The sequence below is a fragment of the Eubalaena glacialis genome, chromosome 7 (genome assembly GCF_028564815.1).
Source record: "Eubalaena glacialis isolate mEubGla1 chromosome 7, mEubGla1.1.hap2.+ XY, whole genome shotgun sequence".
Lineage (NCBI taxonomy): Eukaryota > Metazoa > Chordata > Mammalia > Artiodactyla > Balaenidae > Eubalaena > Eubalaena glacialis.
Genome location: NC_083722.1, coordinates 31,258,073 through 31,277,601, shown reverse-complemented (window position 1 = coordinate 31,277,601; position 19,529 = coordinate 31,258,073). Strand labels below are relative to the sequence as shown.

General features: G+C 36.1%; 1 protein-coding gene across 5 annotated transcripts in view; it reads right to left on the bottom strand.

Moving 5' to 3' along the window:
- The window catches only part of SUPT3H (SPT3 homolog, SAGA and STAGA complex component), a 447,882-nt gene that overhangs the window by 116,873 nt on the left and 311,480 nt on the right, over window positions 1-19,529 (bottom strand). For all 5 annotated transcript variants that reach the window (XM_061195027.1, XM_061195026.1, XM_061195028.1 and 2 more), the window contains 4 exons: window positions 14,370-14,445; window positions 8,898-9,010; window positions 7,351-7,458; window positions 3,635-3,802 (listed from right to left, as the gene is read on the bottom strand). In XM_061195027.1, the coding sequence (XP_061051010.1) occupies window positions 3,635-3,802; window positions 7,351-7,458; window positions 8,898-9,010; window positions 14,370-14,445 (465 nt within the window). The remainder of the gene's footprint in view (window positions 1-3,634; window positions 3,803-7,350; window positions 7,459-8,897; window positions 9,011-14,369; window positions 14,446-19,529) is intronic.

The following is a 19,529-nucleotide window of genomic DNA, read 5'->3' as shown; positions in this document are numbered from 1 at the left end:
GAAGGGGAGAAGAGGGAGCATGAGGTAGACAAAATATCTTAAGAAATAATTGCTGATAATTCCTCCCAAATTTAAAAGTATTTCATTTTCAAGAAGCTCAGTGAACCCTAAGCAGAATAAATAAAAAAGAAAACCATTTCTATGGATATCATGGCCAAACTGCTGAAAACCATAAATAAAGATACAATTTTGAAAGCATCCAGAGAAAAATAACACATTACATACACAGAAACAAAACTACAAAATCTACTGACGTGATTAAAAGAAAAAGGATGTTAGAAAACAGTGGAATTATATAATTAAAGTACTGAAAATGAAACTGCCAATCCAGAATTCTATAGCCAGAGAAAGTATCTTCCAGAAATGAAGGAAAAGTAAAGATATTTTCAGAAAAATGAAAATTAAGAGAAACCATCACCAGCCAGCAAGTGCTATAACAAGTGCTAAATAAAATTTAGTAGAACAAAAAAGGAAAATGATACCAGAAGGAAAGTCTGATCATCAAAAAGAAATAGAGGGACAGTGGAAATGGTAAATGTTAAAGTCATTTGATTATTTAAGGCAAAAATAGTGTTATGGTTTATAACATGTCAACGTAAGATGTATATCAACCTACATTTCATGTGAGTAAAACAGTACAATAACAACTCTAAGTACATTGAAAATTTAAGGATCTGTATTGTAGTCCTTAGCATAACCACTAAAAAATGATGCAAAGAGATATCACTAAGAAATCAGTAGATACATTAAAATGGATTTCTAAAGGAGTGTATAATTAAACCCAAAAGAAGATAGGAAAGAAAAACAGAAAAAAAAAAAATAGAGAAAACAAGCAGCAAAATAGCTGACCTATATCTGAATCATGTCAATACATACATTAAGCATCACAGATTTAAAGACTAAAATGAAAAGATACAGAAAGAAAGGAAAAAGAAGCAAGAGCCAACAACTTTTTGTTTACAAGAGATGTACTTTAAATATTACAGATACAGATATACTGAAAGGAAATGGAGAGAAAAACATATATCATTTAAATAGCATAAGAAGGCTGGAATAGCTATAGTAATCAGATAAGACAGTTCAAGATGGATAGTATTGCCAGAGATGAAAAGAGAGATTTCATAAAGATAAGTAAATGAAGAGATATGCCATGTTCATGGATTATAAGACTTGGTATTGTGAAGACATTTATATCCTCAAATTGATTTAAGATTTCAATCCAATCCCCTTCAAAATCCCACTAGGCTTTTCCTTTTTCTTTCTTTCTATATCTCCCTCTCTTTCTTTCTTTTTTTGGGTAGAAACTAAATTTTAATTCTAAAATTTACATAGAAATGCAAGGATACAACATATCCATATTAAACCTGAAAAAGTTTGAGGACCTACACTACCTGACTTTGAGACCTCCTATAAGCTACAGTAATCAAGGCAGATGACAATGACAAAAGAACTGACAAGTCAATAAAACAAAATTGAAATCCCAGAAATAAATCGACACAGATATATGGTCATTTGATTTTCAACAAAGCCACCAAAGCAATCCAATGGGAGAAAAGAGTCTTCAACAAATGGTTCTGCAATAACTAGATATATGTAAAAAAGCGAACATGGCCTCAACTCATAAAAGACACAAAACTTAATCTGACTTGGTTAATGGAACTTAACATAAAAGGTAAAGCTAAAAAGCTTCCAGAAGAAAACACAGGAGAACATCATCATGAATTGGGAGTAGCCAAAGCTTTCTTAGACAGAACACAGAAAACAATAAACAAAAGAAAAAATTGATTAAATTAGACTTCATTAGAAGTTCAAAACTTCTGCTCAACAAAATACACCATTAAGACAATGAACGGGTGAACTACAAACAGAGAGAAAATATGTGAAAAACATATATTTGACATAGGATTGTTTTACAGAATATATAAAGAACTCCTACAAATTGTAACAAGAGACAACCTTACCTCAAAAATATTGTGTAAAATATTTGAAGAGACTCCTCCTTGAGGAAGATATATGAATGGCCAATCAGCACATTAAAAAAATGCTCAGCATTATCAGTCACCAGGAAAATACAAACTCAAACTATAGTGAATTATTATTAAATGTCCATCAGAATGGTTAAAAGTGAAAACAATGACAACACCAAATGGTGATGAGCATGTGGAGCAACTGAAATTCTCATACATTGCTAAGAAAGTATAAAATGATACAACCATTTGGGAAGAAAATTCTTGCAGTTTCTTTGAAAACTGAACACATAGCTACTCTATGACCCAGTAATTTCATTCCTAGCTATCTACCTAAGAGAAATGAAAGCATTTGTCCATAAAGACTTGTACAATAATGCTCATAACAGGTTTATTCATAATACCTCAAAAACTGGAAATAGCCTAGGTGTCCACCAAAAATGAGAATGAGTAAACAGATATATACAAGCAACTTACTCATCAATAAAGAAGCATAAATTATACTTATACTGAAAAACATAAACTTCAAAAATGTCCTGAAAGAAATTTCACACAAAAGAGTATACATACTATATTCTCTTTATATGAGGTTCTAGAATGGAAAAAAACTAATGTATGATGAAAAAAACAGAACAGTGTTTGCCTTTCTGAGGACGGTGACAGGATTGTCTGAAGGAGGTATGAAGGAACTTTCTGAACTGATGGCAATGTTTTTTATCTTGAGAAGGGATTAGAAAACAACAAATTTATACATTTGTCAAAATTCATCAAATGGTATACTTAAGAATTGAGTGGTATACTGAATATAAATGTTACCTTTAAAAAAAAGGAACCATAAACAAATTATACATAATGAAGTGTTTAGGAATGAAAAGTAAGCTGATGTATGCAGCTTACTTTTCAATGTATTAAAAAAAATGAACAGATGGATGGATTAAAGAACAACTGGATGCATATATATAGTAAATGCAAATATAGTAAATATATAGTTAATATATTAAATATAGTAAAATGTTAATTGTAGGCTTCCCTGGTGGCACAGGGATTAAGAATCCGCCTGCCAATGCAGGGGACACGGGTTTGAGCCGTGGTCTGGGAAGATCCCACATGCCACGGAGCAACTAAGCCCGTGCGCCACAACTACTGAGCCTGTGCTCTAGAGCCCGTGAGCCACAACTACTGAGCCCGCGTGCCACAACTACTGAAGCCTGCACGCCTACAGCCCGTGCTCCACAATAAGAGAAGACACCACAATGAGAAGCCCGCGCGCCGCAACAAAGAGTAGCCCCCCACTCGCCGCAACTAGAGGAAGCCCGAGTGCAGCAGCGGAGACCCAACACAGCCAAAAATAAATAAAAAAACAAACAAAACAAAAAAACCACATTGAGATACCACTACTCTAAAAAAAAACTTTAAAAAAAATGTTAATTGTAGAATCTAGATGGCAGACATATGGTATTCGCTCCACAATTCTTTTAACTTTTTTGTGTTTGAAAATTTTTACATTAGAAAAAATCAATTATCTTGCTGTAAACTGGCTGCTTCTAAAAATCAGATTTATGAGAAAAATAGAACACATTTTCCATACTCAACAAGACCTCTCCACTCTGCACCAAAAAGAAAAAAGAAAGGAAAAAAAAAAAGGAAAAAGAAAAAATATCACTGACCTTTTTTCTTTTCCTTTGTTTGGTTTTAGCTGAGTCTTGTCCAGCACTCCCATTCCCTAGGGATCCTGATGTGGTTCTCCCTGAGAGCTGTGATCCAGATGATGGAGCGCTCGGTGTAGGAGGAGGTGTGTTCTCAGGAGACTCTGGGTAGGACCTTAGGCAAGACCCCTGTCCAAAGAGATGTGGCTTTGAAATCAAGCAACCAGAACTTCTACTAACATTTGAGTTTAACATCTCATGAATTCAGTAATATTTGAAAGTTATAAAAACACAGTTTATTATTATCCAGTCCACAGAAATGATGCCACCATCTTACCCCTAAGGGTCTAAATATATTAATTTTTAATCTGTCTGATCATTTAGATAAAAATCAGGATTCCTCAGATACAGCTTCCAAAATTTCTGCTGATTTTGTCAAATAGAGATATTTTTACTGAGATGTTTTCTCAGTGTTTCAAACTTACTCAAAAGGAAGTTCTAAACTTTCCCCCCAAACAGGATGCCTTCCAGACATTCTCTGTAACATGGTGAACAGCCTTCGCCTAGTAACTCAAACTCAGTGCTTTAGGGTCACTGTAGATATATCTCTAGCTCCCCCAACACCTAGTTCCTTCCTTCATTCAGAATATGCCTCATATCTATCTGCTTTCTTTGGTTATGACTGTAAGTCTGTTCTCTCTTCCATGTGGAAGCACTTCAAATATTTGAAGACTGTTTATTTCACAGCCTCTTCTCTTCTATAGGTCAAACACCTCAAGTTCCTTCCACCACTTATTATGAGACATGCTTTCAGGTTCCTCCTCCCGCCCATTACTCTTCTTTAGACATCCTTCACTTTGTCAATGTTCATCCTATAGGATGGTGCCTAAACACTGAAACAAAACAAAAAACATTTTCTTTTCAGTAACATCACAATATTGGCTCCTAAGAAATGTACAGGCAAATAAAAGTTTCTAAGTCTTTTTCATGTATGGTATTGTTAATTCTACATTATCCTCATACTATCTACTGGCCTACAATTCTCTGTAATGTATTTTAAAACTTATGCTAGGCTTTGTAAAATGTTTTGCTGAAATTCAGATATTGTTTTCAATAGTATTTCTTTGATCTGCTTGCCTAGAAACATCAAACAAGAAGGAATAAACCTAATGTGGCATGAGTTGTTCTTAGAAAAAACAAGGTAACTCCTAGAGATCATTGCTTCCAGTATATAAACCATATATTAGAAAACAAAATCTAGAAAATTAACTCAAATTGAAATTAACCTTGGTAATCTGAGAAACCCAAGCTTAACTAGCTCAGTTCCTTATATAGTTAGTGTTCAAGAACGATAATTATTAAAATAGAATGCACTGTGTTAACTCCATGCCTTGAGTTCCAATTCCAAGCGACTGTACATAGCACCTCCATCTGGATCTTCTTAAAATAACCTTTTGAACTCATCAACCTATAGCCAAGAAACTTTCAAGTCTTCCTTAATAACTCTAAGCGTCTAAGGTCTTTATTTTCTAATCTAACTCCCCATTACCCCTTCTCAATGAATTCTTGGCTTGAATATTTTAATCACAGTTTTTCTCCCCCCAGTACAATTACACTTATGCTGCTTCTGAGGCCTAGAGTATTTTCCCCACTTTTACCATCTCATAAAAGTCTTATTTTTCCTTCAACACCCAACTTCCTCTCTGAAGTCTTCTTTCATGGTAATTAGGGAGTTGTTTTTAATCTCTGAAATTTCTGTCTATGCCACTCATTTGGAAATTAGTACATACAATCTTGAATTGTTTGTTTGTTTGCTTGTTAATTTACTTCCTTGGTTGTTTTACAGAATGTTCTATCTCCCTAAATACAGATCATATTAGTCTCCAGAGCCCCCATTTGTACCTAATTTGGTAAAGTCCTTAAAGCAGGCCCTTGATAGTGGTTGCTGCTTTGCAATGTTGATGTGTAAGATTCCTACTCTAGAGTGGCCATTCTTTTTGTGTCGTGTCAGGTAATAAAGGGCAGAAAGACTTCCAGTCTCTCCGAATGTTCATTCTGACCACCACTCACGTTGGAGGAGGGGTGTCTGGCGAGTCAGGGAAAAGCTTGAGGCTTGTACTAACATATTTAGCCAGGATACTTCCTGACGTTCATGCTCCCACCTTCCAGAGAGCCCAGGAAATTCAGCACACATAAGCCATCTTTCTTAACGGCTGGGTAGCTGGGAATAGCAGCTGTGGTTGCTGAGCAGTTGCCCAGGGCAGCTTGGCCACCCTGGAGAACTGAGAAAGTGGGAGGGACATAAAGAGTTTTCCTAGCCACGTAAGCAATCCCTTGAATGTTAAGGGAAAACTAGGCTTGTTATGTTCACCGTAAATTTCTTCAATTAGAAATGTTACAACGAATTTGTCTGATGTTAATGAAAAGCATACTTATACACATATTCATAAAGTGAACATGTATCAAAGACAGTTTAAAGGGTATTCTTTGACATCATAATTTGGGTTTGTAACATAAAGAAAACAAATAGTGTTTAATCAACTGGGTAAGCTTTAGGGACTTTTAAAGTATATTCGCTGATAATAATGTATGACCTTTTCCAAGACAAAAATGGATTTTTAATGAGCATAAACATTTTAATTCCTACTTTAGTTCTAAGCCAATCTGGTTCTACAAGGGGCATAAAAAGATGTCAAACTTTTGGCATGTAATAAGATATAGGCATATATCTTTATATATTTTATAAGTATCCTAGAGCAGAGATATATCTAAATTTGGAGTTCACTGGGTTCACAGATCCCTTATATCTGCAGAATGGTTTCAGACGGTCTCTCAACACCCTGAAATTGTGTACAAAATTTGCAAATGTCTTTATGGAGAAAGGATTTACAGTTTTCTTCAGATTCTTTGAATGGCTTAGCCATTTTCAGTTTATATGTTTCACCCAACTTGATCCAAAGTTCACTTCACAATTATACATGCAGATGTTAACCTAAGCTCCTTGCTGCCTTCTCCATGGTTATTAGGTTGAATTATATGAAACTGATGTTTATGTTAGTAAAAAAAAGTCAAATTATTGGCAAATTCATTAAATAGATATTACATTTCTGGTTTTTAGGCACATGCTGCTTACAGAGAATATTTTTTATGCCAAAAATGATACACCGTTATTACACAAAGTCTTAAAGTTGGCAAGATGACTTTATAGTCTCCACAGGTGGGGACCCCAGCAACATAAATGGAATCAGAAAGGATGTGATTATCATATGATAGGGCCAATTGAAACACAAAGGATAAATGGAGCCATGCTTCTTTAAATCATGTTTAGAGATAAATCAATAACTGGAAAGTAAAACTATCAATAAATGCCAGGAATTATTATTACACGAATAATAATAATTCTCTCATCTTTGAAGCAAAAAGAAATAACTTTTCTCAATGTTATTCAATTACCTAAACCAGGTGTTTATCTCCCATGGAAATGAGAGGTGTGCTTTCACCGAAGGGCCAGGAAAGCTAAATAAGGCCGGGAGAAGGTGAAAAAAAATCATTGTATTAAGTGGATTGTTAGGGCCTGGTACACAGTAGGTATTTGTTTGAATGTTGAATGTATTAAGATTCTTTGACTGAAGGCTATATATTCCTACACAATCTTTTTCTTAGAACTACATGTAAATACCAGACATGAGAAAAAAATCCACAGATGGGTCAAAGACAGATTTTTTTTTAATACTTACCTCAGCAGAGCTGTGATACTGAATGAAGGTGGCAGAAATGGCATGGCTGAAGGGGTCTCCTGCCTTGGTTACCATGTCCTGCCTCACAAGAAGAGCCAGATCCACTAACTAGAAGATCAGAGCAATGAAACTAAAGTCACACAAATGGAAATAATCATCAGTGTCACTGAAATGGTAAAGCTAAAAGCAATATATCCCAAATGTTATTGATAATATTGTCTGCCTAAAAATCTGCATTGTGGACATGAGCATATGCTTTCATTGGCTGGTAAACGGACCTACCCATGAACATAAATGATATATTCTGACCTCCTAGTGGAGTGGTTCTCAAAGTTTGTAATCACTAGGGAAACATTTTATTTAATTTTTTAAATTAATTAATTAATTAATTTTTGGCTTAGTCAGGTCTTAGTTGCAGCCCGCGGGATGTTTCACTGCGGCGGGGGCTTCTCTCTAGTTGTGGTGCATGGGCTCCAGAGTGCACAGGCTCAGTAGTTGCGGCATGCAGGCTCTCTAGTTGTGGCGCTAGGGCTCTCTAGTTGCGGTGTGTGGGTTCCAGAGTGCATGGGCTCTGTAGTTGTGGCACAGGGGCTTAGCTGTCCCGTGGCATGTGGTATCTTAGTTCCCCAACCAGGGATTGAACCTGTGTCCCCTGCGCTGGAAGGCAGATTCTTAACCACTGGACCACCAGGGAAAACCTGGGAAACATTTTAATTATTATTTATTTATTTATTTATTTTTTTGGCTGTGTTGGGTCTTCGTTTCTGTGTGAGGGCTTCCTCTAGTTGCGGCAAGCAGGGGCCACTCTTCATCGCGGTGCACAGGCCTCTCACTATCATGGCCTCTCTTGTTGCGGAGCACAGGCTCCAGACGCGCAGGCTCAGTAGTTGTGGCTCATGGGCCTAGTCGCTCCGCGGCATGTGGGATCTTCCCAGACCAGGGCTCGAACCCGTGTCCCCTGCATTAGCAGGCAGATTCTCAACCAGTGCGCCACCAGGGAAGCCCCTGGGAAACATTTTAAAATACATATTTCTGGGTTCCAAGCTCCGAGATTCTAATTCAGTAGGTCTGCTCTGGGGTGTAGCTGAGAAATTTACATTTTAAACAAGAACCAAGGAGATGCTGATGCTTGTAGTCTAAGAACCATGCTCTGAGAAACTAGAGGGCAGTGATTCCAGACTCAGATTTTGGTAAGCACTCAGTAGATTGTACATTTCTAGAAAGCTGTTTTTCAAAGCTCAAAAATAATCTCTAAACAAGAGAGATGTGTACTTAGAATTCAGTGTTGAGGAAAAGTATGCAAGTATTCCATTTCTGGTTTGGCTAAAGTTGCAAGAAACAGTCACTTTTAGCCTAACACCCACCGGGGCTGAGGATGCAAAGAAACATAACAACTAAATTTTAGAAAATGATGAGATCATCATAGGAGAGAACTCGTGGCTGTTCTCATTCCTGGTAGAGCAGCAGGTGGAAGAAGAATTGATGATGGACAGGGATAGGGAGAAAGCAGCTATGTATGGCCTGATATGACAGATTAGAATTCTTACCTGTGCCACAGTTTCGTACGCTAAATATGCTAAAATTTCCATAGCGACAACATTGGGCTTTATCTCCAAACTGCTGCAGTCCAACCAGTCTCGAAATTTGGAGGCTTTTTTGGCTAGCCATTAAAAAAAAAAGTATAGAAAATTTAGCTTTGGAAGTGTTTTAATACTGCATATTACTATCACAAAATGAAAAACATTTCTATTGATAATTGCATATGAAAAACAATGCATATAATATGCAACATTTCTGAATTTATATTCTAGCCCCAAGAAATCCCTTATACATTTGCGTCTTTAGTATCTCTGCTACATAACACTGTATACTAAACCACTTAATGTTTAGTACTTCTTACAATGTGTCAGAATAAGTTATCATTGGCCATAGCTTATGTTATAACAGTAGTCAGAGAATTACTTGCTTGATGTAACTTTAATTTATTCTTGTGGAAAGAAAATCCTGCAAGAAAGAACCAGTGATAAAAAAGGAACATACAGAAATTGTATTTTTAATACCTTTCAAAATGTGTCTATTACTTGAATAGGCTCAAAGTTGTGAATTTAGAATTAAATAGAATAAACTGATATCTGGCCTGATCTAAATCTGTGGTTACATTTTCCTGATTGCAAAGATGTCCAAATTCTTAAGCCTGACCCTCAAAACCACCCAGGCTGATTCCAATCTGCCTTTATATTATTCCCTATTAAAATGTCACTGGCCGTGAGTATAATCCTCTGTGTTCACCCCTGCATGGGATACTCTATCACTCTGTTTCATTCATATGAATCCTGCCCATACAAGCCAAAGGTATACATCCTCAACTCTAGTCATTTACTGAACACTTATATCATCAGAGATCCTTTTGTGTCTGCTTATAATTTCTCAAGCCACATTACAAGTTTTTTGTGGACCAACACCACGCGTCACGTCTCTCTGCATACCTACCAGTACTAAGCACATGTGGAACCTTCTGTTAAATATCTCTAAACCACCACAGTGCTAAGCAGAATCTAACTTGACATAGATCCTTCATTAGATATTACTAATTTAACTAGTAACCCAGAGGGAAAAGATTGATAGTGAAGATTTTATCATATCTATAAATTAATCATCTTTTTAAAAATCCAATGATTATTCTTTTGATTAATCTGGTCCCACAGGTCTATAAAACACTTAACAGTAACTCCAAGCATGATGTTTTGATCCTTATAGATAAAGTCTTCATGGATTCCACATACAGAAGAGTTTTCTGTGAAATAAATCACAGGAGACATTAAGTCCTGCTATCGAAGCACATATCCAAAACTGTCAACTGTGGCAGAATTATGATAATCCCGCTTAAAGCTATCTCCCTAAAGTAATCAATCTTCCCAATGCTCTCTGACATGCAACATTCCATCTAACTAGTAAGCTGCAATAGCTCACAAACACTTGGTTAACATCTGTGGAATACTTCTGAAGTTCAAGTCAACAGGCAGCAATTTGGCAAGATCAATAAAATGTACCCTATTCACTTCTCCCTTTGACAGACAGTAACATGGAAACAGGTATTTTGTGATTGTGCTCTAAACACTTTATTTTAAAAGTAAGGGAAAGACGAGTTCTTGGTACTCTGTCAGATCTGCCTACCTAAGCAACAGAATCGTCAGCTTTCCCACCAGATCTTACGTACTGAGAATGCAGAGGTGAGGACCATGGGTCCACCATGGTATCCCAGCACCCAGAATAGTGCCTGACATTAGCACACTCACCATAAATATTTCTAGAAGGAAGAAATGAATGAATGAATGAACAAATGAAAGATATTCCTTTAATAAAAGGGTAGGGTCCAAACTTTTCCATACATCAAAAAAGATGCGTAAGACCACTTGGGTTACTACTATGCCAGCAATCTTCCAGGTGAAGGTTCTCTGAGCTAATTCCCTCCCTGTCACCTGGAGGACCGTTTCAGAGATGGACCTTTCCAGGGTGACGCTGGTTCCAAAAAAAAGAGGCACAGATACTCTTAGTCATGGTAGTTTGTTTTCACCAGAAGTAAGGGGGCATGAAACTGAATGAGTTCCTTTTCCTTCACCCCTCTTCTCAATATATCAGGAGAAAGGGTAATCCTGGAAATTGATCAACAGTCTAAATAGAACCTTGACCAAAGGTCAAAAATTCCTGGGCTTATCCTCTTTCTGACACAACCTGAGTTTTCAGCCTGTGCTGGAAATAAGACTACTTTACTTAATAATTTCATATGGAAATTTAAGGTTATCAAATCTCATACACTTTACCTTTCTCATCAGTGATCAATGGCAAAATTCAAGTTCCTCTCAATATTCCATTCTCTCACCCCTGCACACTATTTCATTATTTCTACCACATCCCTTCTCACCAGCCTTTCCATTCCTGATCCTTCCCGCAGAGCCCTCTGTAATGCTCATTCCACTCTGAAGAAAACCTTCTGCAACTTCTATCTCTTCAAAATCACTGTTCTTTGAATAAATCGAAAATAACCTTCCTCAGAGGGCATGGTTTTCCCTGGAAACTTCTATAGTAGGGGTTCCTTCTTTCTTTCCTTTTATACATATTTATTGATCGGCTACTGATTGCCAGCCTGTTCATTTCCCCATATACCTGAGGGCATATCTTCATTCTCTTTCTTTCTCCCACAGGGAAAACATAAAACAAGTAGACATCAGATTTCTAACCAACGACAGAGGCTAAAAGACAATGGGATCATGTTTTAACCAGTAACTATTAGTCTACAATTTCCTACTTAACTATCATTTAAGTATGAGGGCAAAATAAAGACATTTTTAAGACAAAAATGAGTGCTTTAAGCACTTACGGAGGGCAAAATAAAGACATTTTTAAGACAAAAATGAGTGCTTTAAGCACTTACGGAGGCTTGGGAAAAACAAAATTAGGCTGAGAAGGGAAGTTTAGATACAGGCATACCTCAGAGATATTGTGGGTTTGGTTCCAGACCACCACAATAAATCAAATATTGCAATAAAGTGAGTTACACATATTTTTTGGTTTTCCAGTGTATATAAAAGCTATATATACACTACACTGTAGTCTACTAAGTGTAAAATAACATTATGTCTAAAAAAATAGCTTAATTAAAAATAATCCTGTTTGGAAAAAAAAAAATCTTATTTGAAAAATGGCACCAATAGACTTGCTTGATGCAGGGTTGCCACAAGCCTTCAATTCCTAAAAAAAACACACTATCTGTGAAGCACAATAAAGCACAGAGCAATAAAACGCGGTATGCCTGTAGTTACCAACTTAAAAAATTTTAAGTCAGGGGTGTACTTTAGAAAAATTAAGGATAGCAACTAAAATAACAGCAACAGAATATATAATATACAAACTGGTTGATGAAAAACTGAATGAAGAAAACCCAATCAATCCCAAGAAAAGGAGGAAAACCAAATAAAAAAGCACAGTTAATTGAAAACACAAAATAAGACAGCATATATAAACCCAAATGTATAAGTAATTAAATACATATAAATTAAACTCATCAATTAAAATACAAAGAGACTCTCAGATTAACGAAAAAGAAAATTTAGGTATTTGTTTACAAAATCCACACATAAAACAACAGGTTGAAGGGACTGGAAACAGGTTTGTCAAATTATAACTAAATTAAAGCTTTGTGAATTAATATCAGATTTTAAAAGACTTTAAGGGAAATGACTATCTGACTTACATAAATATAAAAACAAAACACTGGTGAACAATGATCAGTGTCCTGGTTTTACAACTTACCCTCAGCCTATAAAGTTATAGACATGTTATTTTAAAATGCACCAGTAGTCTCAACTAGTGAGTGCTATGATCAGATATTTAAAAAGACACAAATGGCTGGATCACAATTCCTATATCTTGGTAATCTATCAGGCAAGGAATGCAAAGAGTCTGGCTCTGGAATTGCTGACCCCCTTGGACTGAGCATTCCCAACGACAGTATTGTGGCATATAATAAAACAGATTCTCCCACGAAGGTTTCATGATGAAGCACTTATGGGTACCATATCAAGAAATATTTTTAAATGCCCAAATCCCTCTTCTTTAAAGAAAAAAAAACTAAGCATAAGATACTCTTTATACTACAGTTATTTTATACAGAAATGGAACGTATTAATTTTTAATCTACTAAGTTTACTACTAAGTTACGAATCAAAAAATTGTTATGAAAAATCAGATTTTTAAACAAAAGATGTATTAGGACACGTCAATGACTACATGTTTTAGTGTGAAATAGCACTTCTGTTCCTTTAAATAAATTAAATTTAAAATATAATTTAAAAAAATTTTAAAATGTTACTTTATAAAATGGAGATTTATACTTATAAAAGACTTGAATGCCATTTTTAAACCTAAAATTTACAATACAAAAACCTCTCATTTGCTGAAATTGCCATGATCTGAAGTGTCATTTACTTAATGCTTCACAGATGTATGATGCCAAATTGTTAGTCAGGCTGCAAAGTATATTTAGTTAGGAAAAAAAAAAATCTTCCCAAACATGTTTTCCTATATTTTACTGACATTTACATGAGGCACTATTTGAAATGTGTCATTTATTTGCACTTTATGATCTATAAATGAAGCTCTCATTTTCTTTTTCCAAATCAAATACATTGTTATTGTGACCACATAATAGCTTTTCGTTTAAAGACACCATTGTGTCCATGATCCCTCAGATTAGGGTCATGTGCTACTTTGTCATATTTTTAACTGGACTTTTCATCACACTTACTCTTCGACCTTCACCCCGAGAGTCTTAGTCATCACTGAACTGTTGCTGTAAGGATGTTTTGTACACAATCCAGCCCACTATTTATCAAGAGCCTTTATCTATTCTTAGTAAGCTGTGTGCAGGGGTGAGACAGCACTAATTTTGCCATAGGTACAAGAGGGTGGACTAATGAATTTGCTAACGTGGAATGCACGTCACAGCGGGAGCTTACAGACAAAGATGCAAGAGACTGTTTATGTTGATATGTTCTATTGTGGTAATATGAGAATGCACACATGAAGGGAAAGTTTGGTATTTATTACTATTAGGGGCTTTTAAATGTCATGACTATACTACTACAGTCCATTACGGGTCAAGTACAATCAGCAATGCTAGTGTAAAAATGACTAAGAAACCAAAAAAGAAATTTAAATGGGAATATTACAAAAAATGGAATTTTTCTGACTAAAAGTAATGTGAATAATTAACATGGCTCTCTGTGTATTACCAGTACCCTTAAAAACCTCTTAGTACTATTAACTGCAAAACAGCAGAGTGGGGTAAAACCTTTTATAGGCTCCCCTACAATGCAGAGGCTGTTTCCATAATAGTTATAACTATGCATATATGTATTAAACTCACCAATTTCTAAGGAACACAGATGGTGCTGTACTTTAGTGTATCTGTAACACATAATCTCAAACGTATAATGAAGCAAAGTTAAATGCTTACTTACAGAAACTTAATTGTCGACTTTCACAGAATTCTGCATATTGAGCTGAATCCATAATTCGAGTTTGTCTTTCTGCTCTCTAATAGATAAAAATAAAAAGACACACAATTTTTAAAGCAAGTAGACTTTTATGTTTTCACAGCTAAAACCCAGAACTGAAGTTCCATTTCCTTTTCTTACTCTAGGTGAATAGTTTAGTACCACCATAAATACCATGATACATAAAATTATGATAACAGTAGTTTTGAAGCTTGTTTCTCTTGGAAATAAAGTTTAAAAACCATTTTCCAGTCCTCTGTTATTTTTATTACAGTGGAAGAAAAAACTAAAGGACCTCACTTCTTAAGACTCTGCACTTCTAAATTTTCTTTAACTGTACCACACTCTTGAAGAAAAAGAAAACTGTGAGGTGTTAACAAATCAAACAGAAAATTTGTTATGAACTCTTATTGCCTATCTGCCTTAAAGCTGGGATTTTTCAATGTTAAAATAGGAGTCAACGAATGGAATCCATATATTTCCCCTCAGTTAGAACATACAGCCAGAGCTAACAAATCCATATTTTAAATTGCAAAGAAAATAAAGAAAAAGGTAAACACAACACAAATCCTTTAATCTGAGTCCAGGTATGATTCACAGTTTGGTATAGTTTCATTCGTGGGTTTTTGGATTCAGTATAGCAGATGTTTGCTGCTTCATTGTCCCACAAGAGGTAGGATAATTATAATTCACCCATAGTTTGGTGGGAAAGAATATGACCGCTTCCGCTTCCTTGGCAAGGGAAGCATTTTGAAATGAGACAGGCTGGTACTTCTTGGAATGAATTTCTGGCCAGTAAAGGAAAAAAAATTCCCTGAGATTTAAAATTTTTTTCTGCTTTGGAAGGACTTTCAGCAAGTTTTCTTTATCACAGTTGGTGGAATACATAAGTACCACTTCTAACGTCTGTGGATATTTTTACATTTTTTTAAAACTGAAATTATTCTTTTTCATCTTGTTTGATTTGGGTGAGTAGACAATTTAATTCCAATGATCTATCAGTTGATGAAATGAATAATGGCACACTAGCTGCAGTTTCATAGAGAAAAGATAGATGGGGGGTGGGAATTAAGGCAAAATTTACTAACTACTGTGGTTCCTTCTAAGACCACTGATTATTTTTTCCCTTCCTTCTCTCCCCTCCACCTTTTCCTTCCTAACCTCCTCCACACATATTCACAAACACATATATGTGCTGACACAAACCCAGACTTCTCTTGTTTATTTATTCTCTAGGTTCAAGTATCCTTTTTGAACACGTACAAGTAAATATTACTCCCACACACGTGCAGGTATATGTATGTGTTGTATGTGTACATGTATCCTGTTGTGTGTGTATCTGAAACATTATGTTTCCTTAAGGGTATATTACTGGATAAATTTTTATGTACTCAGAAGTATTTTTTGATATATGAATGCATGATTTAGTTTTGTCCTTTTTAATGTATCTGATACATGACTCAATAAATGTTTGCTAATGGAAAACAGGAAGGAAGGAAGGGATAATTTATGTGTTTTGAACATGACAAATCTAATGTGTTTATTAAAACAAAAAACCTCTGAGACTGATATCTTTAATGTATGTACATATTATGTATGCATGTCTGTATGTGCATCTGACTGTCTGTGTCTGACTATGAATTCTAGCTCCTAAAAAATATCTGATACAAGGTAAATGAGCAATAAAACATTTGTGGAATAAACAAATGCTACCATCTTGGTCTATGATGCAGGCAAATGGCTATAATGCAGCCAATCCTTCATTATCCATGTGTTCCTCCAGGTCTTCTCTGCTACTCTCCAGCTAGGCAGCCTCATCCACCAAACACATGCTAGACAGAAAGGAATCAGATGACTATGGAAAAAGAAAGTTCCTAAGGAGATTCTTAATACTAACTTTCCTCCAAAAATTGGACATTCAAGATTTGGCTTCTGTATACATTCTTAGATAGCTTAGATGGTGATGTATTTTATTTTATTTATTTTTTCATATTTAAAGATTTAATTTTTAGAGTAGTTTTAGGTTCACAGTAAAATTAAGAAGGAGGTACAGACAGCTCCCAAATACCCCGTGCTCCCCCATGCGCACAGCCTCCCCACCATCAACACCCCCAGCAGAGTGGTGCGCTTGTTACAACTGATGAACCTACACTGCCACATCATTATCACCCCAAATCCACAGGTTACATTATGGTTCACCATTGGTGTTGTACATTCTACGAGTTTGGACAAATATATGACATGTATCCATCGTTATGGTAAGTTGATGTATTTTAAGTCCTCTAGCGTCTACGCAGTAACCTTTGATCTCGGGAGCCCCGTGAAGCTACTAGGGTATGCGTAGAAATTATTCACCAAGCGCCTAGCATACAGCAAACACACAATGTGAAGCAGTTGACTCAACAGCAAAGATTTATAGGCAGTACAAAATCACGGCTAGAGAGCAGCATAAAGTTCATCTTGTTCAATCTCTCTCTTTTAAAGATAAGGAAATTAAGGTTCGGAGGGAAATGATTTGTGAAAGGTGACCAAGTTAGAACTGAAGCCCAGGACTCTCAATTCCTTGAGGAAGCCTATTTTCATTATAAAGAGCTGTCTCCAACATACAGTAATTTTTTACTCCAATATTTTTCTTTGGGATCCTCTAAACTCTATACATTATCTTACTAGAAGGTATTATGGAGCCACTGTAATTAACATGCCCAAACTGTTCACGAGAAAATGAAATTAGTGAGGCCCTGGGTCAGCAAAGAAGGCAGATCTGGGGATAGCCTAGTACAGAGTGTACAAACTGTAATGTACCTGACAGTACATGGGGGTGCTGCAAACACGTCACATGTGTGGAGGGATACTGTTTCCCCTCAACCTTCTGGATGCCTCACAAGGCTGAGGCAGCAGAAACCCCAGGCTGGTATCTGGCTACCAGCTGCCTTGTGCATTTACCTTGGCATAAAAATGTTATCATTTTCTATGCGTGCCATGACATAAAAGAGGTTGGGAAGCACTCCTACTAATGTCCTCAGAATATACACTGAATGTCACCGGGCATGCATGCTATTCACAGCACGGTCAAGTGCGCTCAACAGGAAATCAGAGACACTAACTGGGACTTGATGCTGATGAGGATGGTTCAGATCCGCTCCTCATGCTAATTTCTGTTTACTCCTCTCTCTTCCCCAGGACTTGTTTCAAATAACCAAAAAAAATGGGACAAATTTGGTCTCATAAAAGCATCCAAATCATTCAGCATCTGATTACATTATCTCCTGATCTTACACTATCACCTTAAATACTGGGAAAGTCAGAAAATACCTAATCTTCATGGACTATGTATTCTTCAAAGATAGTAACTATATTTTGCTTCTGTATCTCAGTGTTGGCTGAGATTTCTTAGCCTGGATTTACCTGGGCCTCGGTAAACATTTGCTGGCTGGCTGAATGACTGGGCAGATGGATGGGTAGATGGAGGCAAAAGAAATGCATATAAATCCTTGATGGCTGATCTCAAAACAGGAACTGTAATATTTGTAATCAAATTGTACAAATTCCAGAGAGGGAAGACAGTTTTTTAAGCCAAAGACCCATAAAAAACAAGACACTGGCCAACAATTAACTAAGGCTGGCTCTTATTTTCTGTGTTGTCCTAAATCCACCTCCCTTCTGCCTCTCTTCAGATCACCCTCTGTAATTCACACTAAAGTACACAGTGGCCGTCCTCTTCTATTCCTGGAACTTTAAGAAATCTCTGGAAAAAGATTCAAGCGGGAAAATAATCATAAGCCTAATAAAATAGCATAACCAGAATAACAATGCCTACTCTTTACATACAGCAGCACAATAACCTTTAAGACAAACAGTTTTCATAGCTCCATTTTACAAGATGAGCTTGAGCACACTCAGATGTAGAGAAGTAAAAAAAAGAAAAAAGAAATTTAAAGTATATAGTTAATAAAGAGGCAAAGTGAGAAGTAAAACTTGGGTTGGTCTTGAATGACCTATTCTGAGGTATATCACTAAATAATCATATCAGGTTAATCACAGCTTTTATTCTTCCTGAACATCCTCACATGAGGATGATCTCAGACTGCCACATAAATGTAAGGTCATCTCTGGATTACTCATGCTTTTGCATCTACAAGTCCAGTTCGTCTTCTGCTTAATCTGGCGCTTCTACCCACTCGTTGCTTTCTTTAGGTATCAGCAGTGCTTCTGAACGCTCATAAAAATATGCTAATAACTCAGAGGCTTCTCTGAAATTGAACCTTACTAGTACTACAACATAGCAAAGTATTACCATGTAGGGGCATACATGGATGCATTACCTTTGAAAGAATTATTCCTAACATTTTCCAAATACCCAACAATATTTCAAAATTTAATTGAAATAGCTTCAAAAAAAAGGTAAAAGAGAATAGTTATGCTATACTCATTCATCTCATTATCAAGGTTACAGGTCTTTCTGGTTATTGCAAAACAGAAGGCACAATTCCATGTCAGATAAACTTACTTTCTGGGTCTTACCTAAATGAAAACAGGGGAGCAAATATCCCTACAAATGCAGTATGTAGTGTAATTTGCTTGTTCAATACCTGAACACAACAGTCTGTCAGTATATAATTGTTAATTTAAATTTTTAGTGAAAAGTTTTTATGTCAGTGGATGTGAAATTGCTGTGTCTTTGAAAAATACTTTCAAGGACAGCAATGACAATCACCATTTGCCCCTGCCTATATCAGTTTGAGGTATGAGGCTGGATTACTTCTGCAGCATGCAGTTTCATTTAAATTCTCTGCATGCTTTCACTGAAGCATACGTAAAGGTTAGAGAAACTATGTGCTGGCGTATCTCTTGGCAGCTTCTCAAGACACATGACTTTCTTCAGCAACACAGAATCACAGAACATAACTTTTAAACCAAGATGAAAGTTTTCATCTGCTTTCACTTCCACTTTGAATTTAAAAAAAAATCTTATTTTGATTACACGTAGAAGTCTTACAATTGAAATGCAAAGTCCTTTCTGCATGGAAAAGGCCAAATGCCAATGGTAATCTACCAAATACCTCATGTTAGGCAGGAACTGGTTGCTGAACTTGAAAACTTCATACAGAGTGGTTGCAGCAGCAT